General features: G+C 30.0%; 2 protein-coding genes and 1 non-coding gene across 3 annotated transcripts; 1 reads left to right on the plus strand and 2 right to left on the minus strand.

The window, feature by feature from the left end:
* Positions 1 to 3,017: 3,017 nt before the first annotated feature.
* On the plus strand, positions 3,018 to 5,976 carry CCR3 (CRINKLY4 related 3). The gene has a single exon (XM_039036580.2). The coding sequence runs from the start codon at positions 3,416 to 3,418 to the stop codon at positions 5,837 to 5,839; it is 2,424 nt and encodes an 807-aa protein (XP_038892508.1). The 5' UTR covers positions 3,018 to 3,415; the 3' UTR covers positions 5,840 to 5,976.
* Positions 5,977 to 11,428: 5,452 nt separating this feature from the next.
* LOC120081635 (phosphoinositide phospholipase C 2-like) lies at positions 11,429 to 15,683 on the minus strand. The gene is made up of 9 exons (XM_039036672.2): positions 15,082 to 15,683; positions 14,621 to 14,817; positions 14,378 to 14,513; positions 14,038 to 14,289; positions 13,722 to 13,954; positions 12,837 to 12,954; positions 12,340 to 12,492; positions 12,160 to 12,246; positions 11,429 to 12,023 (listed from the first exon to the last, which is right to left on the minus strand). The coding sequence occupies exons 1-9, from the start codon at positions 15,397 to 15,399 to the stop codon at positions 11,730 to 11,732; spliced, it is 1,788 nt and encodes a 595-aa protein (XP_038892600.1). The 5' UTR covers positions 15,400 to 15,683; the 3' UTR covers positions 11,429 to 11,729.
* A 2,981-nt stretch (positions 15,684 to 18,664) lies between these two features.
* LOC120082284 (U4 spliceosomal RNA) lies at positions 18,665 to 18,788 on the minus strand. The gene has a single exon (XR_005483117.1). It is a non-coding gene; the product is annotated as a U4 spliceosomal RNA (small nuclear RNA).
* Positions 18,789 to 25,020: the final 6,232 nt, after the last annotated feature.

A 25,020-nucleotide genomic window follows, 5' to 3' on the forward strand; every position in this document is an offset into this window, starting at 1 on the left:
TTATTTTTAATTCTCAACAAATAATTTTCTATGTTGTTTCAGCAACAAACCGTCAATCTAATAAATATATATATATATATAATTGAAAGATACTTTTGTGGAAAGATTCAAATTATGGATTTTTTTTATCTAAGACATGTTGTATGACAGTTTAACTATACTCGCTTTGACAATTGAAGGAAGAGTTAACGGTTCCTTTCAAAAGGAAGAAAATAGAAAGTTAAAGTTAGAATATTATATTTGAATGAGAAATCTGATTTGTTTTCTTTCTGTTGTGACAACTTAATAAAAAAAAATTCTCATTTTGAATTTTGATAGAACAAATTCTAACAATATTTTCAGGAAAACGAAAAACTCAACAATATAAAACATGTCATAGATTGATCCAAGAGACTTAATCAAACAAAACTTCAATAACTGGTTAGAATATTATACATTATTCATCTTTAAAATTATGAAAACCCTAAAGATTGATTTTAACATAAGATTTTGATTTTTAAAAAATCTCAATATTCTCGGAGAAGACGACAATTTAATATATGGAGTGAGATATTTGACCATTTAGTTTCTTAATTGAAGATACATGCATTTTTTCAAGAACATGTGTTATGTTAAATAGTTAAGCTATATTTAAGTTGACCCTTTTTTTTTTTTACTGTATGTAGGGTTGGGGAATCGAATCTTTGACTTTGAAGTCAATAATACAAACACTATGACACATGGGTTATCTTCATTTTAATAAGTTGACCGATTTTTTTTTAATAAATATTGTGTTAATGGAAGTAAAAACTTTGAGTTTTGTCCAACTTTTACCTAATTTGGGTTTCAAAAGTTTTTATGTCACTTTAAAGTAGGATCAATAAGTTAGATAGTAACTGAGATACTCTCTATTGATAAAATCTTTGTATTATCGTAGAATCTATCATGATTATTTAATTTCAAAAGGAAAATAAGTAGAAATGATTTAAATTTAATAGAAATTGATCTAAATTTAGTTGAAAATGGATGTATTGATTTTGATGCAAAATTAAGCAATTCTAACCGTTGACATAAAAGTGGGAATCTAACAAAATTCATTAATATTTTTTTTAGAACATTAATAAAAAAAAGAAAAAAAAAATTATAGATTATTGTGAATGGGTGAAAATATCATTTATAGCGGTGTAAAATTGACATGTACTTCAAATCATTATACCTCATTTCCTTGTATTATTTTTTATGGATTAAATTTATAATTTAACCTAAAAAAATAATTCAAATTAATATCACCACCACATTATCATAGGTTTTTTTTAAAGGAAAATGATTTCATATTCATGAGGGTGTGTATGTTACAAGAAAGGAAAAGAAGGTTAGTAAAATTACTTTTTAGTCCTTAAATTTTGAAGAATATGTGAATGTTTTTAAAATATATTTTCTTAATTTTTATGTAAACTTTTTTTTTAAAAAAAATGAGTGAAATGTATATCTAGTTTAAAATTGTTTACAATAGATTTAAAGACTCGTAATCTAATTTATTTCTATTATTTTAAATAATAATGTATCATTTTAAATTAGAAAATTAGTTTTAAAAATAAGTTTAGAAGAAAATATAGATTTTTTTAAAATTTTTATTTTTCTAATTTAAAATAATAAAAAATTACTTTAGGGACTTTTTAAAATTATTTTTTAAAAAAATAAGGGGTTAAAATGGTATATTTTGAAAAGTTAGAGACCAAATGCATCTATTCTTAAAAATTTGAAGACTAAAAATGTTCATTTTCAAGACCAAACATGTAGATTCAAATTTTGAAAATTAAAAAGATAATTTTCTTAAAAAAAAACATTTAAATTTCATTTAGTGTTTCAACATTCAATTTTGTTGATTTTGATCTCAACTTTTTAGAAGTATCTATTTTGTGTCTTCATAATTTTATATGATAATATAAGATTGATAAAATAAAAATCAATATTAAGGTTCAAATAATTATATTTTTGAAACTTTAGAAAGTAAATAAAAGTTTAAAATTTGAAGATCAACAAAGTGAAGAAAATAAACTTAAAATTTCTATATATATATAAAAAAAAGAAAAATATTCATCTTGAAAGTTTGAACTACAAGCAAAAGAGAATGGAATTCAAAATATAGAGGTCAATATGATATTTTCAATTAAAATTTATTTATAATATTTATCTAAGTTTGAAGTTTTGGGAGAAAATGATTTTATATAAAGAAAATTATAAAATATTTTGAAAATTGATGAGATTTTTTTTTTTAAATGATCCAAATTTCACGTCCAAAATATTGTTTTACCAAGTTTGGAAGGCAATGATGAATAGTTTTGTTGATGTGAAAAACAATTTGCTAAAGTTTTTTTATTTATTTATTTATTTCTTTCTTCGAAGATAAAAGAGTAAAGGAAAAAGAGTCCTAGCGTATGGTGAAGGTGAGCACGAACACAAGGAGGGAGGACGAACATGAGTGAGTGAGTGACATATATAAAAAAAATTTACACATCATTATTTTTAGAAAAAAAAATTTTTTTAGTCCTTAGATTTTGAGTCTAATTTGCATTTAATCTCGGGTTTTAAAATGTTATACGTTTAATCTTTAAGTTTTGAGTTTGCTTTCAATTTAATTCTCAAATTTCAAAATATTATAATTTTAGCTTTAAAATTTGAGTTTTTTTTCAATTTGGTTCATATATTTAAAAAAATTGTATTTTTAACCTTGCTTTTTTTTTTTTTTTTTACTAAATATGCATTATAATCTTAGATGTTAATGCTTATTGATTAATTTAAAATAATTATGAAATGAAATTTTAAAATAAAGATTGATTGCAATTAAAAAAAAATAGTGAGATTTAATTTATTATAATTCTTTTAAATTAATTAATAGATGTTAATACTAAAAATTAAAATAAATACTCACTCAAAAATCTAGATTAAAAGTTTAAAGGTTGAAATCTAGATAATAAATTCAAACAAAACTTTTTTAAATTTAGAGAAAAAAAAAAACATTTCAATATTTTGCATCACAGTGGGAAAAATATCAATTTAGAAGTGGAAATGGAATTTCAATAAAAAAAAAAAGGAAACCGTAGAAATGTAAAACGTATTTAAAGTAAAACGGCTGCCAAACAAACACGGTGTTTTTAAGTCTTAAAGCTTTTTCTCCGTTCACCAGTTTCAGAGCTTCTTCTCCGGTGAAAATGGAAACAAATTCCAATTCCCCTTTCTCTCTTTCTCTCAAATTTCCTTTTCTTTTCGCCCTTTTTTCACTCTATAAACTCATTCCCTCTTCTTGATTTCCTCTCTCTCTCTTCAATTGGGTCTTTCCCTTTCTCTCTCCTCCGTTCATGGCTGTGACTCCCAATGAAGTACACCACACCACAACCCAACAAAACATCCCTCTCCTCTCTCTCTCCTCTCTTAAATGACGATTTTACCCTCTCCGCCCGTCGCCGTCGCCATCGTCGTCCTCACCCTGACCGCCGTCGTTTTCTCGCTCTTCCCGGCGATCGGAGCTCTTGGTTCTGCTTCTACCCTTGCCGTTAGCTACGGCTCCGGCACCGTCTGTGGCATCGTCGCCGAGCAGCCGACCCAAAGGATTTTGTGCTTCCGTAACGGTCAAACCATTTTTATTGAACCCCACATCTCTTTCTCCGCCGTATCCGGCGGCCGGCATACCTTCTGCGGTATAAGGACCGGCGGCTACACTCTGCTCTGTTGGGACTTTGACTCAACCACCGCTTTGTTTTCCCGGAGAAGACTCTACTACAACCCCGCCGTTCTTCTCGAGAATCTCGCGGTCGGCGACGAGCAAATCTGTGCTACGGTGATTGGCGCCGGCAATGTAACATGCTGGCGAGAAGGTAACAACGCGAGAAGTGGATTTTCTTCTCTTCAATATGATTCAATCTCTTCTGGGTATGGATTTTCTTGTGGGATTTTGAAAGGGAATCAATCTGTTCGATGTTGGGGTAGAAATTCGTCGATTGCAACCGAAATCGAAAATGGGTTTCGAAATATTTCAATGTTGAGCATCGTCGCCGGTGGATTTCATGCGTGTGGATTGAATTTCTCTGGTGGGTTAGTTTGTAAAGGGAATAACGATTTTGGGCAGTTGGATTTTCCTTCAAATTCATCCATGGGGTTCTCTGAATTATCACTCGGTGAACGCCATAGCTGTGGGATTTTGATCTCGAATCGGTCGGTGATTTGTTGGGGAGGTTCGGGATTTTCTGTTGATTCGGTTAAAGAAACTTCTTTTGAGTTAATTTCTTCAGGATCTGACTTTGTTTGCGGTTTAACAACGAGTAATTTCTCTGTTCTTTGTTGGGGACCTGGTTGGTCTAATAATTCTTTTGGTATTTCTTCACTTTCTCTTCCTAAGATTCTTCCTGGTCCTTGTGTTCAATCTTCTTGTAGTGATTGTGGGATTTATCCTTTATCTCAAACCCTCTGTTCTAATTCTGGGAATGTCTGTAATCGCTGTTTGTCTACTGTTTCAACGCCGCCGCCACCGTTACCGTCGCCTCCCCCTCCTCAGCGGTCGCTACCACCAACGGTGACGACCCCGTCGCCTCCGCCGGCTGCCTTGAGAAAGGGTTTGTTGGCATTTGGTATTGTGGGCTCAGTTGGGGCCTTTGCTGGGATTTGCACTATTGTTTACTGTTTGTGGACTGGTGTTTGTTTTGGGAATAAGAAGATACATAACTCTGTTCAGCCCACCATCACTAGAGCTGCTAGTTCAAATGGCGGAACGACGACGTCGAACACGAACAACAGCCCTCCGTCGAGATCGTCGACGATACGACGTCAAGGCTCACGGATAATGCGAAGGCAGAGGAGTGGTACCTCGTCTAAGCACGCGGATAGAGCAGAAGAATTCACTCTAGCTGAGCTTGCTATGGCTACGAATGATTTCTCTCCTGATAACAAGATTGGTGAGGGGAGCTTCGGCATCGTGTACCGAGGGAAACTATACGATGGTCGGGAAGTTGCGATTAAGAGAGGCGAAACGGGGCCGAAAACTAAGAAGTTTCAGGAGAAAGAGAGTGCTTTTGATTCAGAATTGGCATTCTTGTCTAGGCTTCATCACAAGCATTTGGTTAGGCTTGTTGGGTACTGTGAGGAGAAAGATGAGAGGTTGTTGGTTTATGAGTATATGAAAAATGGTGCACTTTATAATCATCTTCATGACAAGAACAACTCTGACAAAGCCAGTAGTGTTGTAAATTCTTGGAAAATGAGGATCAAAATTGCTTTAGATGCAGCTAGAGGGATTGAATATCTTCATAACTATGCAGTCCCTCCCATAATCCACAGAGATATTAAATCATCCAACATTCTCCTCGACGCGAATTGGACAGCGAGAGTATCTGATTTCGGGTTGTCATTGATGAGTCCAGGGTCGGATCGTGATTATCGACCGACAAAGGCTGCTGGGACTGTTGGTTATATTGATCCTGAGTACTATGGACTGAATGTTTTGACTGCTAAGAGTGATGTGTATGGGCTTGGAGTGGTGTTGTTGGAGCTTTTGACAGGGAAGAGAGCTATATTCAAGGATGATGAACAAGGAGGGACACCAGTGAGCGTGGTCGATTACGCGGTGCCTGTGATTATGGTCGGAGAATTGGTGAAGATTTTAGATCAGAGAGTCGGGCCACCGCAGATCAATGAAGCGGAGGCGGTGGAGCTGGTGGCTTACACGGCGATGCATTGTGTGCATTTGGAAGGGAAAGATCGGCCAACGATGACCGACATTGTCGCTAATTTGGAGCGAGCTTTGAATCTTTGTGATGATAGCCATGGTAGCATCTCTAGTGGTGGAATTTCCATTGTTTCAGAGTGAAAAATTCTTCAAACACAAGAAAATTTCCAGAGACAAAAATTTTGAGCTGTTCTTCATTGTTTTTTTTCTCTTTTCTTTCTTTATCATTCTTTGTGGGTACACTCTTGGTGTAAAAAAGTAGAGATTTTTCCATCTAACATTGGTCCCAACTAACATCACTTTTATTTTTCATTGTGCAACTCTCAAATCTATATAGTTCTTTTTTGTTGTTCGTTTGATCAGTACGATCGTTCATAATCAAACTACCCTTTCGATAGGACCGTTACTAAGTTTTTGTTCCATTAGAAATTAGAATTAGAATTTTTTCCATAGGTGAAAAAAGTTAAGATTTTTCCATCAAACATTGAGTTATAGTTCTGAAAACATCCTCCCAACAAAGCCCATCATTTTTCTTCACTATGGAACTCTCAAAATGTCATAGGAACCCTTCTTTTCACAATGTTTGTGCACCGTCGATCGATCCCGACCAAACCACCAACTCGAGATCACGGGACCATCACGAACATATATGTTGATCAATAAAAAATAATAATTCAAAAACAAAAACAAAAAGGAAAAAGAAAGTTAAAGAATATTGAAAAGATGTCATAGACATGCCAATGATTTTATCTGTACAACACAAAAAGAAAAGAAAGATGGAAGAGGGAAGATTGAATGTGAATTGAGATTGGCTATTGAAGATTTTCCATGTGCTTTTGGAGGGTCCTCATTGGCTAATTTGAGCCCTTCTTTCTATATATTCTTCAAAATTTTGAAAAGATTTTGACCCTAAAAAAGGAATGATGAAAAATTTGTGGGTAATAAATGAAATAAAGAGAGAGGAAGTGGTCCAAACTGCAAAATTGAAGAATTTGACTTTGAGAACAGGAATAAACGTTGCATTTAATAGATAAGATGAGATTGGAAATGTAAGGACACGTGTAGGGTGTGATCATAGATGTTAGCGGTTAGAGAGATTTAACTCTCATAAAAGTCATTAAATCGAACGGTGGATATTGAATTTGGTGTATTGTGTGTATAGTAAAAGAAGAGTAGAGGAATAGCAAATAAATAAATAAAGAAAAGATTCCCTCCAAATATTAGATCTTAAATCTTTAAATTTTGAGTTTGAATTTCAGTTAGGGGTGTATGTGGGTTAGGTTGGGGATGTTTTGGACCAACCTAAAAATTTGGGTCGGTCGGGTTGACTACTCGACGATAGAGGCTTCAACCCAATCCTTAAAATTCGAGTTGGATTTCTTTCATTTTTATATATATATTTTTTGTTAACTTAATATTTAAATTTGTGTATAACACGTATAAATAAAATTTCATAAAACTTAAATGTTAAATATCAAAATCCAATATATCTATTATAAACTTCATACAAACAACATAAAAATATATATGAGTTATAATATTTATAAGTTATAATATATATATTTTTAATAATATTAAAAATTTGTATTGGGTTGGGTCAATTCGTATTTTTAAAAGTGTAACTGGACCCAATCCAACCCGAAAAAAAAAATATTAAAAAAAATTTGACCTAACCCAACCCAAAACTAAAACTAACTCAACACACATTTTGGGTTGGATAATTGGAGTTGTTTAGATTGTCGGGTCATTTAGCCACTCATAGTTTCGTTTTAGTCTCTAAGTTTTAAAATGAGATAATTTTACCCTCAAAATTTGAGTCTTAAATTTGGTCTCTAATTTTTTAGATTTACTTTTTTAATCTCGGTTTCCTACTAAATATTTACTTTCCATCTTTAACGTAAATATCTATTAATTAATTAAAAATAATTATGAAAGTAAAATTTGAAAATTAATTTAAGTGTGAAATTTAATTAATTATACCTCTTTTAATTCTTTAAAATTAATTAATAAACATTAATATGAAAGATTAAAAGTGAGTATTTAGTAGAAATTTGAGGTTAAAAGTGTAAATCTTTAAAACTTGAAGACCAAATTGAAACGAAACTCAAAACTTCAGGATAATATTATAACATTTTGATAAGTAGAGACTAAATTGAAATCAAACTCAAATTTTAAGAACTAACATTTTGAAATTTAGAGATAAAATAGAAATTAGATCTTAAAAAGAAAAAGTGATAATGAAAGAAAACGAAAAAGGGTGAATGTGGAGGGCAGGTGAACAACCTTGTCTCTTTATTTTGTAATGGCCAAAAGGTTGGGTTTCTCTCAAAAATTCAAAGAGGAAAGCTATGGGAAAGGCCTCTCAATTGGAGGGAGGCATTAGAGGGTCCAATATTTTGAAAATTTTGTCACCTAATAATGTTTGTATTAAATTCATGTCTCTAAAATATCACATTCCCTTTTCTTTTTCTTTTGTCTTATAAAACATATTATATTGCTTTTTAAATGTTTTATGATTTGAGCAGCTTCATAAAGTTTTTAAGTTAATTAAATAATTTGGTTAGAAGAATTAGTGGCAGATCTAAGATTTTATATGAAAGAGGTAATATATTTTATATTTATATATGTATTGATATAGAATTCAAATCATTCGTGACGTTTTCAAGTGTTGAATAATAATTCTCTCTCTCTTTTACTTTAATTCATTTACTTAAGTATCAATTGACAATCATGTTGTTTTTAGTTTTGTTTTTTTTTTTTAAATTAAGTTTATAATCTATACTTCTATAGTTTTTTTGTTTGTTTTTGTTTTATTACTTTCTTTTTAAATATCTTTTCGAAAATCACTTCAAATTTTTAAATTAAAAAAAAAAAGTTTTTTAAAGAGAAATTTTCAAAAATAGAAAATTGAGGAAAACTATTTACATAAAATAGCAAAATTTAATCATTTTTAGACTTCTATCAATTTCTATCACTGATGGATACTAATATATTTCTATCAATCTCTAACACTGATAGATGATGATAAAAGTTTATTAGTATTTTTTTTTTGCTAATTCTATAAATAGTTTGATATTTTTTTTATATGTCAAAATTTTCCTTTCCTAAACTTAATTTTGTTTTCTTTTTTTTTTCGAAAAAAAAAGGTAAAAAAAATTATCAACAAATTACCGATAATGAATATAATTTTTAAAAATATAAAACTAAAAACAAAATCGTTATCAAATAAAACCAAATTGTATTAAGCTCAAATCAAACTTCATTGAAGAATGATAAGGGTCAATCATTTATTACAATATGTCATGTTTTTCATTTGTCCAACATTTCCAAAGTCATTGAAAAAATGGCATCTTGACTAATTGGATGCCACTTCCATAGTCAATTGATGGCAAAGACCATTTGTGGGAATAAAATGACACACCAAAACCAAAATTTAACCTTTTTAAGGACAAAGACAATTGAAAAATTATAAGCATCATATCAATAAATGCTAAGCTAAATTATCTAAGATAAAATACAACTAGCATATATTACTACTTTTACCCATAAAAGCTAGATTTTAGGGAAAACAACCATTTATATCCCTTAAATTTGAGGGATTGTTTCAATTTAAACTATGAACTAGTATTAGTTTAAATATTGAGCTTTTATAACTGTATTAATTTACACCTCCATTATGTTTTAATTAGAAAAATCTATTGTGAAACTTATAATTGTATCAATTAAACTTCTAAATTTTCATAAATGAATCAATTTAAACTCTTCGACAAAGTTTTCTTTGAAAATCGTCTATACATTTACTCTACTCATCCAGTTTGTAAAACCAACATTTGAAGAAATCTATACACATTTGAGAATTAATGTATGGATGATTTTCGAAGGTAATAGTAATTAAGGGTTTAAATTGATTCGCGATGAAAATTTATGAGTTTAATTGACTTAAATTATAAGTTTCACAGAATATTAGTTGAATGAAATTTGAATTAGGATGTAAATTGATACAATTATGAAAGTTCAAAGTGTACATTGATACAATTAAAAAAGTTCAGAGTTTAGTTTAGTATTTTAATTGATATTTATCTTGGGTTTTAATTATCTATATCTTATAAAGATTGTGAGAAAATTTCATCAATTAGTGGTGAGAATGTTCGAAGAAATTTAACTTTCAATATAATTATTACACAATTGTTTAATGAGATCTAAGAGGCTCCTCTGTCCTTGCTAGTGTCATGGACTCACTTTGAATCATATATTATATGATAAAATATTACAAGAAATTTTGGGACAAATTGTTATTGTTACTTAATATTAATACTTATGAGTTGATTATACTTATTACTTAATAAATTGTTACTGTTTTGAATCATATATTATATGACAAATTGTTATTGTACCTCAAGGGCATGCGAACGAAGGAACTTCATTTACAGCAAGAGAAATAGTCCAATCTAGAAACCTATTACACCAAACACTGAACTAAGATAATCTACATCTTCTAGCTCATTTAACAGAGCCTCATCAGCCATTAAGTCCAGAACTCTTCTAACATAAACAAATGAAGCCCCTCAAAAACATTTTGGGTTATGAGACATCGCCCAACTATTAAGCAAGTTAATCGCCACCAAGCAATCCATGGGAGAAACCCACAATTTCCCAACAAACCCCTTCAAAAATCGCTTTCATTGACGTCAATGAAGGATGAAAAGTAATATCCACACAATCAAGCACAAGAGCCTTCAACGAGCCAGGCGAATCTCGACATACTATCCTTAATCCCAACTAAGGAGTCTTTCTGTCTCCAAGCTGCATCAACATTTTTTCTTGTAATTTGAGATCTCGATGCTAACATTAACATATTCACAAAACTATTAATTTCAAATCTAATTTAACAACCAATCCGAGTATGACTCAATGTATAAGACATTATTTTCTTCCAAAAAAAAATCGTATAAGGCATCATTCAATCATTTATTTATAATTTATCTAATATTACACTACATATCCAAAGTTTATATGTAGCGCTATGTGTCATCTATTGTCAACAAGAAATACAATGAAACATTACTTAAAAGTCATATATAGATGTAACTAAAAGTTCTAGAATTTAAGAGGTTATATGCTTACAGTACAGAACCAAAATGTAATTTTTTTAAAAAAAAAAACACTTTTTTCTAGCTAGTTTTATGAATTTCCTTTGTTTTACATCAAACATAAATATTTCATAGCATTGTGTGAAAGTATAGAAGTTTCAAAACTATATTTTATGAACAAGAGACAATTGAAAAGGCAAGTCAAACCATATATTAATATTTCTACACTACATATGTAATAATTTATATTTTCTAAGATCTTCAATGATTTAAGCCTCCCTTAGAAAAGAAACATCAACTGTTCTATATTATTATATCTTGTAATTGTAACACAACAATGAAAGTCCCATATATCCTATAAAACAACCTTTGGAGCTTAGCAGAGCCAAAATAAAAAAATGTTGGGTGATGCTGATGACAATGCTGAGTGGTGGAAAATTATGCTACCTTATCCAAAAAACAAAGAAAGAAAAGATATTTTGCAATAAAGTTGAACGATAATTACATGTCAGAAGTAAAATTCCAAGAAACCTTTTTTTTTATAATCTCAAATCTCACCAGACATATTTGCGCACTGTCCATGAAGACAGTTTTGGACAAACATCTGTTGAAACAGTCCCAGAAAAGGGGGGGAGAAACATTATTTAATAGTACATTTGAACATTGAAGGAAATGACATGGATAATGGATTCGGTTCTCTACAGATAGAAATACAATCTTCTTCCATATCAAAACCATTTTACATATGATATGGTTGATAGTGATACTCAGCTAAAAGATCCTCACAAAATAGGAAAAACTAAATGACACCAATAATAATAATAATGATAATAAAACAGAATCAAGAAGGGGAGGAGAAGAGGAACAAAAGCTGCTTACTAATTTTGAAGCTGTACATAATTTATGATGTAGTGGAACTTGCCTTGCCTTGCTTTGCCTTGTTAAACGAATTCAAACCCCATCAGAAGCTTGACGGATTTGTACTTCTCTCCCTTGACGTTATGGAGCGGAACGGCTCGAATTCCTCTTCTTAGTTCTGCAACAGGCAGGCACGTCTGGCCCCCGAAATCATCCTTTTCAGACATGTCGTACTCATGAACTTCAACTCGGAGCAGAGCAAGTTCTGGAACAGTTAGTGGAAACTCAAACACCTCGTTCCAAGCAGGCACCCAGTTATCTTCTAACGTTTTTGTTTTCTTCATTATGGTATCAGCTGGGACCCCAGCAATTCCCACCTGCACAAACAGGTTTTAGCTATACCTTGTTATTCTAAAAACTTTGCTTTCATAGAGGGTGGAAAAATAAAGTGCAAAAAAAAAGTATTTTTAAGCTCTTAGAAAATCAACCCAGATAGGTTGACCATTGACATACCCTCGTATAAAAGTCTGGTGGGGAGTAAGCATCAAAGTGTGTGTGATGGAAATCATAATACCATCCTTCTCCCATGTACACAGTCACCTTCTCAACAGAAAATAGAATCAACATTGTTAGTGCGGTGAAATAAAATAAGCAAATGACATCCACACTTGATCATTGGATAAGGAAACTTACTTTCAGAGTAGTTTTCACAGACAACCTAACTCTAGGATCAAAGATCTCATCATCTGAACCAGGCTTCAGTATAAAATCTGGTTTTTTAACATAACCACAACCACCATTAGCTCTGAACATGCCATGCATCAACCATAGTGACCTTCCATAACCCTGTTATAATTCACAGATAATCCAATTTTCAGTGATTGGAGAATTGAAGAAACAAACCATAAACTAATCTACAAAATGCTGAGATTAAGAAAAATGGATCATTGGATGTAAATTAACTAGAGAAAATGTTAGGAAGGGGGGTCTAAGTTTCATATGATATTATCTAATTAGGTGGTTAGCAAGAAGTTTAGATACTATCTAATTTTTCATCTCAAAATACTAGCTCAAACATTCTTCTTCATAACAAACAAGAAAAAAAATGGGAAAGATTGAATCAAAGAAATTTTGTAATTAAACAATATATCAAAATCTCTGATTCAATATAAGGAGGAAGTCGAAATGACCTGCATGTTCAGTGCAACCATTTGAGCACCATGAGTCCACCCAATCATTGGGTTATAATTGGATGAGTCAAACCTGATCCCCTTCGGATAGACTCTCAAAATGTTCTTCTGAGTAAACCTACAGTAAGTAAGAAGAGAAAACTCAAGAAAAATAACACCGAGAATGAGCAACCCCAGAGAGACAACATATGAACTACGTGAAGGTATAAACTTTGGAACAATGAACAATGTTATTCCCACAAGGAAAGGGAAAAACGAGGAATCTTTTTTATTTTCTATTTTTTTTTATCGTAGATCACATTAAATATCAATGCCTAAAGCGGTGGACATATTAACAAAAGCTGGCCATCCTAACCCTACATATCCATCCTTATAATTACACAATCAGTGAAATTTAGGGCATTTAGACCCCAAAAGTTTACGTTTCTCAATCAGGGAAAATAATATGGCTTTATGCACATTGTCTCTGCCTTTTATTTAACACAAAAACTTGATGGGTATCTAGGGAACTTTATTTATGAATGGTAGAGTAAAAATGTCACCATACACACTCAGCCAATGCGATAGGTTTATATCCTCTCAAAAGCTCTCCACAATTTCCAATAACAAAGATACCCTTAAACAACCAGCTACCTACTATATAAAGGCAGAAAGTTTCCTTAATTTCCCTTTTTACCATTTCTGCTAAATACATTAATAATAGGAGGTTTCTTTTTCCTCCTCAGGTAGGAGGCCTAACAGAACTTCACAAGAATTTGGACATCCTAAATGTAGCCCCATTAAAATGTATGTTCACTTAGCATTTAGACTCCTACATGTCAAAGATCATTAACTGGATACTACATACAATCGATGTCTTGAATCGAAAAACAGATTCGTTCATACCTTACAATTTGTTTTCCATGAGTAAGCACTGCCTTTTCAAGTTGTTGCTCACTCAAGCTCAGACGTCTAACTTTGTCGGGATCCACTTTGAGGCATGCATCAATTCCACCTTTAGGCTTACCCGCATGAATAGCAATCAAATTTTTATACTCAGGAGCAATATACTGCGATGTAGACTTGGGATCTCCATCCTCAGTATCTTCCTCATCGTTACTATCATCATCCAAATCTTGCTGTGATGTAGAAACCAAGGATTAGATCAAAATCTGTTTTTAAAAACATAATGATGACAAGATTCATGGACACCCTCACACACCTTGTAGTCAGTTACAGAAGCACCTTTCAAGCTTGACACTTCTCTTCCCCATGCTGATGTTTCTTTATCATCCCCAGAAGTCTTTTCCTTCTGTGCCTCACCCTCCTTAGGAACATCGTTGGTCCTAAGGTACTCCTTAGGTGGTTTAGTTGATATAATAATCCTTTTCTTTAGTGATTCAGGGGAAGGAAATTCCTTCAAGCATTCAGAGCCAGGAGAGAACAGAATGTCTCCAAATGTATTCGTAACCATCTACAACAGTTCAGAAAATTATAAGGTCTTAATATTCGTATACACAAACAAAAAAGGGAGGAGAGGGCAAAAAACTAAACTACTTTACCTCAGCCACTTTAGCTTGGAGATTAGGAGGAAGATGGTCTTCCAATGTTATTACAACTGGATATTCAGATGCAACAAAAGCATACTCTTTAATAGATTTCAAACATTTAATAAGCTCCACAGGGGTAGTAAGTGTCCTGAAAAGCAATCTCCCAATTAGGAACAATTAAGGAAAAACATAAAATCCACATAAAACAAAAGATACCCATTACTGAAAAAGAAAATAAAAAACACAACAGAATACCTGCCATGAAGAACATCTATATTATCCTTTGAAGAATTCGGCCATATATCCAATTCAATTACTCTAACTCCTCTCTGTAGAGCTTGTATGATGGGCACATCACTACAGTCACTACTGAGCTGATTCCCAGTCAAGTAGGAGTTGTGGCCTGTATATATGTAATAATGCGACAAAGGAGCACTCATATCATGGTGCACCTGAAAAAACAAAAAACAGAATATATCCCATTCCATGTTCAGTGATTGAAAAGCTAAAAACAAACATTACATTTGATATACAAACACACACCGACAGCGCAGAAAGAGCGAGAGAGATCCAGGATTCCTCTCAATACAAGCAAGAACATAAAAAGGACCCAACAAGTAATTGATTTCTACACACAATTGACAGTAAGTATTAAGTAACGCCAGTCCTCCACAGAGATAAAGAAAGTAGAGAATTTAAAAATGAAGAGCAATTACCCCAAGAGACTCGAGAGGAGGGTTGAGATCGCTGAAGAGATACTTGAAGAAGGCTTCAAGATTGAGAACCTTGCGATGGAAGATGTTCAAATGCTTGAGCTCATTAGTACAGCGTTCAATCATGTTCTGAGCGTCGTCTCTGGTGGTCTTGACCTCTTTCTGAACATCGATCAAGAATCTCTGGAGATGATCGGGGTTCATGATACCATTCTCGGAGTATTCCTCAAAGAGCTTCTTGATCTCGTCGGGGGCTTCGCCGGCGGTCATCTTGAAGCGCCGGCGGAAGCAGAAACACACTCTGTAGGTCTGTTTAGACATGGAGGAGAAGAATTAGAGGGGGAAATGGGGATTCAGAGAGAGAAAGAGTGAAGAAGAAAGGTGTATGAAGAAGAAGAAGGTGAAAGGGGAAAATCTGAAGAACGTCGGAAATGGAAGACAAATGAAACGAAAAGAGATGCGTTTTGAAGAGAGTTATGGTGGAGAAGAAGAATAGGGCCCACTCCTTACAACAATTATGTAATGTTGTTGGTTGGATTATTTAATTAAAGTTACACTTCATTAATCTCTTTAATTTTCACTTTTTTCTAAATAAAATTACATATTTATCTTCATAAGTGGGGTATGATAATGGTACATCTCAATTAGCGTTAAGTTATCTTTACATTTTCATATCTATTTTAGTCTTTAAATTGCTTGTTAAATTACAAGTTAGTTTATTTCTTTATTTCTTTATTATTATTAAATTCTATACTATACATCTACTTTGCCTTTGTCATTATTAGAACATTAACATATAATCCTTTGAGTCGTTGGGTGATTCTTTTTTAATACAACAACAGAGGGTAGGGAATTGAACTTCTAACTTCAAGGGACGGAGGCTCACTTTGGCTTGATTCGTTGGGTAGTTGGAGATCAATAAGAGCGGGTATTATGTGGAAAGACTACAGTGTAATTCCCATCCTTCTTCTAGCAATCGAGCTTGGGATAGTTGGTGGAAGAATGTATCAAGTACTCAAATTCTTGCAAAAGTTAAAAGTATTTTGTGTGGAATATTTTTTAAGGTTTTCTTCTGACTTGCTATAATTTGCATTGTTAGCATACTGATATCTCTTTTTGTATAGGGTTGAGATAAAATCTACGGAGCATACACTATTCTAGCTTGAAATCAAGTTGATTTTTAGTGTTTTGAGTCTTGTATTTGGGTTGAATTTTTGAAGCTTTTGGTGGATACTTTACTCTTATTATGTTGGAGTGTGGGCTAGTTGGGGGAACCATAATAAGTTTTACCATCAAGAATATCTTGATTCTTTTTGTTTTCGATGTGAGTGGATTATTGATTATTTATGTGCCTATTTGGATTTTGTTTCATTAACATATATTGTTAGTCCTAAGTCTTTGCTATTACGTTCATTCGGTATTCTAGGGTTTTCAATCATGTATATGGATGCTTTAGTGTCGTTTAGGGGAAGAGATTGTTAGGTTTTGAATTAAATGTTGCTTTGTATGGCTTTAAGAGGTCCTATTTGTTCCTTATTTGTGTGGAAGTTAGAGTAGTTGTCGAGGGGTGTGAGGGGATTTCTATTACGATTATTAAATTGTCTGATTGAGCCTTATCTGAAGATTGTATCTTATATGGTGGGTATCTGACATTTGTTTTCTTCTTTCTAGACCATCAATTTTTGCTTTGAACGAATGAGATTGGAATAAGCTTCACTACTCATGAATTTGTTTGATGGGTTTTTTTTCATTGTTTTATTTGTTTGGTTTTCTCATTTTTATAATTAATTGATTTTTAATTATAAGTATGATGTACGAAACTCTATCCTAGTATCAAATGTTGCTAGTATTTAATTAACCTTGCCTTTAAAACAAACTTAAAAAAATCTAAAGGCAATTACATTAAAAACATAAAATAAAATATAGCAAAACGTTTAAAATTTACAAAGATATTATAATTTAAATCAAATTCATACTCAAATATATTGGAAAACACACCTTAAAAAGTCAAACTTACCATATTAAAAAAATGGGATAATTTTAAAAATACATATTAATTCTATGATGTGGGATGAACATGTTCAATAATCTAATGGGAACATGCCACTTAACATTCCACGAATGGTATTAACAAAGTAGATTAAATAGTATTATAGAAATGTAATATAAAATTTTAAAACCTGAGATGAATGTCCCTTGTGGTTACTATTTGGTTTTTTCAAAGTTAAATCTATAAACGTTCTTTTTTTAAAAAAAAAAAAAAAAAAAATTTACTTTGTTATCTTCTTTTTAGGAATTATTTTAAAAATTAAGTTAAAGTTTTGAACGACAGATTTTTTGGGATTTATATCCTAAATCTAATGTATATCGTGGTTTGTAGTTTTGTTAACACAAATTATTTATCTAATAAAATCAGAGGTATTTTATTTGACATTTAGACAACATTAATTCAATTCAATAAATTAAGATTTAAGGTTATATGATGTCACTTGAATAGTACATATGTGGTTGACATACAGATGGTTCATGTTCAAGTAATAACCTAAAAGGTATGCAGTAAATGGATGAAAGTTGAGTGCCTTATCTTGATAACACAGATACGACCTACTTTATAATTGTTACATGATATGCAAGTGTTACAAACAATAGGAACCATATTGTTCATATAATAACACGTGAGTGAGGTATCCTGTAGAAAGGAGTTTACACATAGATGGGACCACAAAATAATTAGTTTATCTTTATAACACCGTTACTTGAAGAAACTATTTTTTTCTCTAGAATGATCATAGGAGACTTGACCTTAATCCAGAGTGAGTTGTGAACTCCTGTTTATGACATAGTATTTTGATCTGTATGAGTGAGAGTGACCATAATAGCTGACTCAATAAGCCTACCATTTCGGGGATTTGTCTGACTATGGAGTTGGGAACACAACTATACAAGATGAAGTTCACTCAGTCTCACTCCTTGGGAAAGTAGATAAATTGCTCCCCTAATAGCTGGTTCCAGATCTTAAACAATGAGGCTTTAACCTTTCATTAGCCTAAGAGGTGTTAGTTTATAGTTGGATTATAAACTATTTGTTCATTAGAGGAATCAAGGGTACTTAAGGAGTTAGTTGTAACTGTAGGGGCAAAATGGTATTTTGACCCTACTGTAGTTATGAGCATTTATGAAAGGTCATCGCTTTGTTGATTGGTTACATCCATGAACACATAAATATATCTATAGTGCGAAAAGTGCAACTATCGGTCTTTAGTGGAGTGGTCGGTAGTTAATAAATATTGATTAATTGGATTAAAGAAGTTTGATCAATTAATCTCATGTCATTGGAGCTTCTCATTTGTAGGTCTATAAAGTTCTCTTGTTAACTCACGAAAGGATAACAACGAGAAATGATTTAAATTGTTCAAATCAAATGAAGAAATTTAATAATAATAAGATTAATATATAGTGATTATAATCTAAATTTTGTAAGAGAGATATATTTGAATAAGATTCAAAAATTAGATTTGTATGAATTAGATTTATAAAGAGATGTATACATATAAATATATTATATTTATATATTAATTAACTCCATATTAAATATAATTTAATATAGTTATTTAATTGATTAAAAAACATATGAAGATTGTTTTCAATCAGCAATAGACGTGCCTCAGTTAGTACCTCACTAGCTGCGTCATTGCCTCAAGCGCAAAGATAATTAATTAAATGTATATATTAAATAGAATTTAATATATTGTCATTTAATTAATGTGTCAAATAATTAAATAAGAGATATTTAATTACTTAGTATTAAAGGTATAAAGGAAAATACATCATTTTCCATATAAATTTATCCTTATAGCCCATTTAGGGTAAGGAATTTAATTAAAAAGAATTCCCAGCTTCCAAGCCTCTACTTTGTCTCTGACTTCTCTCTAGAAATTCTCTTCCCTTTTCCTCTCAATAGTTATTGGAGACCACTATTCCAAGTTCTTTTGAATCCTAGATAATAGTAAGGTAGCTTTGTTGGTGGTGTTCTTCTTCTTAGAGAAGTTCGAGATCATTCATAACGATGGAAGAGGAAAACTAGAGGAATCTACAAAGGTGGGTTTTCATTTATACTTTTCTTCCTCTTTCCTAGCCTGCTTTTGTTTGAATGTTTATCCTACAAAAGCATGTTATTGTTTTTGTTTCCATAAAATCGTTCACATGCTTCCACATGAATTCAATTCTTTTAGAATTAAGCCAAAGTTTTACAATTTATTTTAAGGCTTCGTTTGATAATCATTTGGTTTTTTGTTTTTGTTTTTTAAAATTAAACCAACATACACTACTTTCACCCCCAAATTTCTTTATTCATTATCTACTTTTTATTAATGGTTTAGAAAACCAAGTGAAATTTTGAAAATTAAAAAAAAAAAGTAGCTTTTAAAAACTTGTTTTTTGTTTTAGGAATTTGTCTATGAATTCAATCATTATACTTAAGAAATGTCCAAATCATGGTAAGAAATGAAGAGAAAATATGTATAATTTTTAAAAACAAAAAACAAAAAACAGATGATTACTAAACGGGGCTAAAAAGAGCAGTTCTTGAAATTTGTTTTTATTTTTTGAAAATTGGCTAAGTATTCAACTCTCTTACTTAAGAAATATGAAAACTATTGTAAGAAATAGAGAGAAAATATGGTTAATTTTCAAAAATAAAAAACAAAAAACTAAGGTCCCGTTTGATTCTAACTATTTAATTTTTGAAAATTAAGTCTAAAAATACCCTTACTACTTCTAAATTTCTTATTTTGTTATCTACCTTTTACCCATATTTAAAAAATAAGCCAAAATTTGAAAACCAAAAACAAAAAAAAAAATAAAATAAAATTTGTTTTCATTTTAGAATTTGACTAAGATTTCCATTCTTGTGATTAAGAAAAATACAAACTATTGTAAAAAAATGAGAGAAAATATGCTTAACTTTTAAAATTAAAAAAAAAAACTATTAACAAAATTTACAAATTTGTGTTTATTTGGTTCTAACTTATAAAAGTATTGCAATTTAAATTTTAGTATAGTTTTTCGTTAAAAAAAAAATCATTGTGAAAAGTATTCTCCAGTACCTCCAAGTGAATTATAAAATTTATATATTTTTGGTATGGAATCAACAGGATTTAATACAATATTGTTAGTTTTTTTTTAATTGGAAAGTTTTGTGCTTGTGCATTAAACAAATTAAATTTTGGGTAGAACTTGTTTTTTTTTTTTTTTTTTTAGTTTTTAATTTTGTGAGCTTTCCGTTTTTACGTTAATATTTCTTAAAAGTAATAGGTGAATTAAGAGAATTTGAATAAAGAGTATAATATCCTAAAATTTAGGATTATTTTTAAATATAGAACAATAAAAAAATATTTATAAAAATAGCAAAACTTCATTGTCTATCTACTATAGACTGTTATAGATTTTTATAAGTTATTATCTGTGTCATAATAAACACATATAATAGTATTTCGTAGTTTATCACAGATAGACTGTGATATTTTACTATTATTTGTAAATATTTTTAATAATTTTTTTATTTAAAATAATTTCCTTAAAATTTATCTAAATTTAGAATCTAAATTAATGAATTTAAAAGTTTTTTAAAGTGAAAAATAATATAATTTGTCAAGTTATATAGATAAGAAATGCAAAGAAGATTCTTCCGAGGTTCATTACTCCGATCCATAATATAATTAATCTACCATTATGATTTGCTTGTTCCATAATTATTTTCCTAATAAATATAAAATTGACACCATGTAACCTTGACTATAATTATAAAAACTAAACATTATAATAAAATTAGCTTATTTATTTAAATAATTTCTTATTTATAAAAATATCCATCAATATTTTATTGATATGCACGTCAAATCGAATCTCGATATCAATATGAATATTGATATTTTAATCCTTACACTACACAACATTCTTAAAGTAAATTCGTCTTTCATTAGTGCTTCAGAATCAAACTAAAGTTTATAGGATGATTAGTAAAAGGGCAAATTGCAAAAAAAACCACCTCTAAAATATGGTGATAGTTGCAATTGTACCCTTAGGATTTTAATTATAAAAATTGGGCCCTCAAATTTATACAAATGTTAAAATTGAACCCTCCGACTTACATAATTGTATAAGTTTAAGGGTTCAGTTTTTATTATTTGTGGGTTCAATTTTTTTAATTATTTTAGGCTTGATTGAGGGTCCAATTAACATTTTTAGAAGTTTTGAGATCCAATTTTTACCATTGAAAGTTTAAAGATGCAATTGCAATTACCACCATATTTCAAAAGTGCTTTTTGCAATTTACCCTTAGTAAAAAGATCATTTCAATTTTCAGCTCCAACAAATTATAGAAATTAGAGTATTATTAAAGATGTTTATGAAACGGGATACGAAAGACTTCCTTATTGCTATTGCCACTTCCCATTTTATTTCTCATCCTAAAAATTTTTCGTTGAATTTTGTAAGGATTGGAGAGAGGAATCCTCACAAATTTTTTTTGTAAGGATCGAGTTTCCCATGATTATCGTCCGTTTAGTTTTATTTATTTAAATAATTAATTTCACATAAAGAATTTGAATTTAATGAAAAATTGTTTAAATCTAATAGTAGAATGAAATAATAATCTATCAAATGGTCAATTTAAATGATAAATATGGCACGATATCATTATACATTAGACGTGAAACAAAAATAACTGAAATTTTGAAAGGGTATAAAAATGTATTTTTTTAATGTGAAGAGATAAATTACAAAAATAATTAAATTTTAGAAATCATTTTTTTATATTAATCAAATAGAAAACTCATGAAAACATTCTAGTTTAATGACCAAAAAAGTATACATATATACACACACATTCAAGATTCACACCAACAACTATACACAAAAAGATTAAAAAAAAAAAAAAGAAGTGAGGTTTTAGTATTTCTATTTAATTAAACTGATAAATATATTTTTTTTAAAGAAATTTATAAACATAATTTCTATCTCATACAAAAATTATTTTGTTATCTACTTTCTATGAACGCCTTAAAAAATTCAAGTTTTAGAAAATAAAAAAACAAAATTATAGTTTTCAGAAACTTATTTTTTTATAAAAAAATTTAATTAAGAATTCAAATTTTCTTAAACAAACATTAAAACTATAATTAAAAGTTTGGAAGGTAACAATAACATACATATTTGAATACTAAAGAGAAAACAAAGAGATAATTTTTATGAAATGGAGTCATAGTTTATAGTTTATAGTTTTTTTTTTTTTTTTTGGTTCTCCCACTGAACAGTATTTTCTTTTCCTTTTTATTTCTATGGAGGTATTTTGAATTTAAACTTTCATTCATGGACTATCATTTTAAAGTTACAAATATTATATTTCAATCATTTTACACGAGAAAAAATGAATTCAATCACAAGAATATACATAAATAGAAAAGAAAAATCAAAGTGACTACAATTCAACTGATATATATTAATGATCAAGAGATCCATAATTAGAATCTCCATATTTCTAATGTACTAGAAATAGCTATTCACATGTAATCATATTTAACAAGAAAATTAATAAAAACAAACACATACCACTACGGCTCCATGGGCTCTCATTGTAACTTTGCAGTTAAGAGCGTTTAGACGGAAACAATACTAAGTTGGATATCCGCATCAGAATTCCTCAAACGTATGTTGCACCTTCTTTATTTGAACCTTACAAAAAGGAATATATTGTTTATTGATTTTAAATTCCAATATAAGAGGCCAAAATGAGCATAGACATAATATTTGCACCAACCTCAAAGTTGGATGTTCGATTCCCCTACTCTACATATTTATATATATATAAAAAATTATAATACAAGAGAGAGGAAAGTGCCATTATATATATATTTAACTTTTTTTTTCGTATGTGTATGATTAGAATGTGATACGCAGAGATGGACACGTCTTAAAATAACTAAAGTATTATTGTTTAAGTAATAAAGAAAATTAAAAAAAAAAAAAATGCCCTAGTTTGATAAGTCAAACTTGAGAGCAACGAAAATAATATTCCTAAAACAATACTTAGGAACAAAGGTCATATGATAACTCAAGAAGGGAAAAAGAAAGATATAGAAAAAAGAAAAGAAAAGTCCTTACTTTTATTAGTCAAACTTACCAACAAGGAAAATAATATTCTTAATACAATAATTTCAGTGCCATTTATTTAGTTTGAGTAGACTACACCAATCTTTCTTGAAACTACCTCAATTCTATAAATGTAATTTGTCGTCAAATCGAGTATAGCTTTATTGACATATGAGTATATTAGTAATCACAAAATCTGTAGTTCAATCCCTTTACTTCTATAATTTCTCACGTGACGGATACTTCATTCTTTTCTTCCTTTCTTTCTTCTTTTTTTGGAAAAGATATATTTTTGAATTTTTCTTTATTTATAGTTGGAGTGGGATGAAAAAAAGACGGTACAACCAAAGATGCATTGAAGTATCATTCGAAAGAAAATAAATGTTTATCTTGAGATGTCTATAAGGAAAGTATCTAACTAATCAAAAATGTCTTTTGAAACATGAATTTTCACGATTCTGTTTGGTTCATGATCTATCGTCGAGTCTGAAGCATCTTTTAATCACAACTTTCAACTTTGCCCTTCATTCTTCATTTTTCTCTCATCATTTTTCTTTATTTAACAGTTTTATTTAAAAAAACGATTAGTTCATCCATACACTTAATTGTATTTATATTTTACATGCATACATAAAATAAACTTTTCTTTAAAGTGTAATAGTCTATTTATTTTACTTTTCTAAAAGTTTTATAATACTTTTGTTTTTATGAACTTTCTCCGTTGTACATTTTTTTTTTCCTAATTTCCTTGCATTCCACTTTTTCATATTTATCCATATATATTCATTCGAAATTCGAATAAAAGAAAATGCATCGAAACTCAAATATTTCTAAATAAACAATAATCACAATGTATCGTAATTAACTTTTTAATTACAACAAATTGACATGTGAAAAATATAATTAAATAATACGGCAAGTTTAATATACATATATAACTTTACATTCACAAAAGAATGCATGATCAACATGCCAATAAAATATATTATTTTCTTCGGTTAATTTTTAATTATTATTATATTCATTATGGATTGTTTTCAAATACACTAAAATGAAGACAGTTATTTACGGATATAGAAAAATGTCACGATCTATCAATGATAGACACTAATAAATACTCTAATAGACTACTATCATCTATCATTGATAAATATTGATAGATCAGTGTCTATCATTGATAAACTGTGACATTTTGTTATATTTGAAAATATTTTCAATAGATTTTTCATTTAAAACAATTTTTCTTCATTTATTTTTGTAATTAAAATATCTATCCGTATCTCCTCAATTGTGATAAAATAGTAAATTAAAGCATATTTAAAACTAATATCACTTATTGTTACATCCAACTTTTATATGTATATATTTGAATCTTTTAGTATAATCGTGGATGGAAGGATTCGAATATGGACTTCATGGTTCATATGAATTTCAACTTTATAAAATATGTGCACTTCACGTAGTATAAGACTCCTAATCTAAAATCGTCATTTATATTTTTCATGAACATTTCACTTTAACTATCTCAATTCCAAGAGAAACAAGTGGCTTCTTTTGTTTGTTTTATTCCTTTCCATGATGATCAAATTCTCAATGGAAGACTTCCTCATATCTATACTTTTATTCTTTATTTTAAGTATGATTTTATTTTAGAGCAAAAGTCATGTTTAATCACTAAATTTTGAGTCTAGGATTTATTTGGCCTTTTAATTTTAAAATGTTATATTTATCTTTAAATTTTGACACCAAAGGTAAAATGGGACACGTTTTTCTCACTTTTCTTAGAGAAAAATG

Source organism: Benincasa hispida, chromosome 7, assembly GCF_027475165.1.
Source record: "Benincasa hispida cultivar pf3 chromosome 7, pf3_genome.v1.1, whole genome shotgun sequence".
Lineage (NCBI taxonomy): Eukaryota > Viridiplantae > Streptophyta > Magnoliopsida > Cucurbitales > Cucurbitaceae > Benincasa > Benincasa hispida.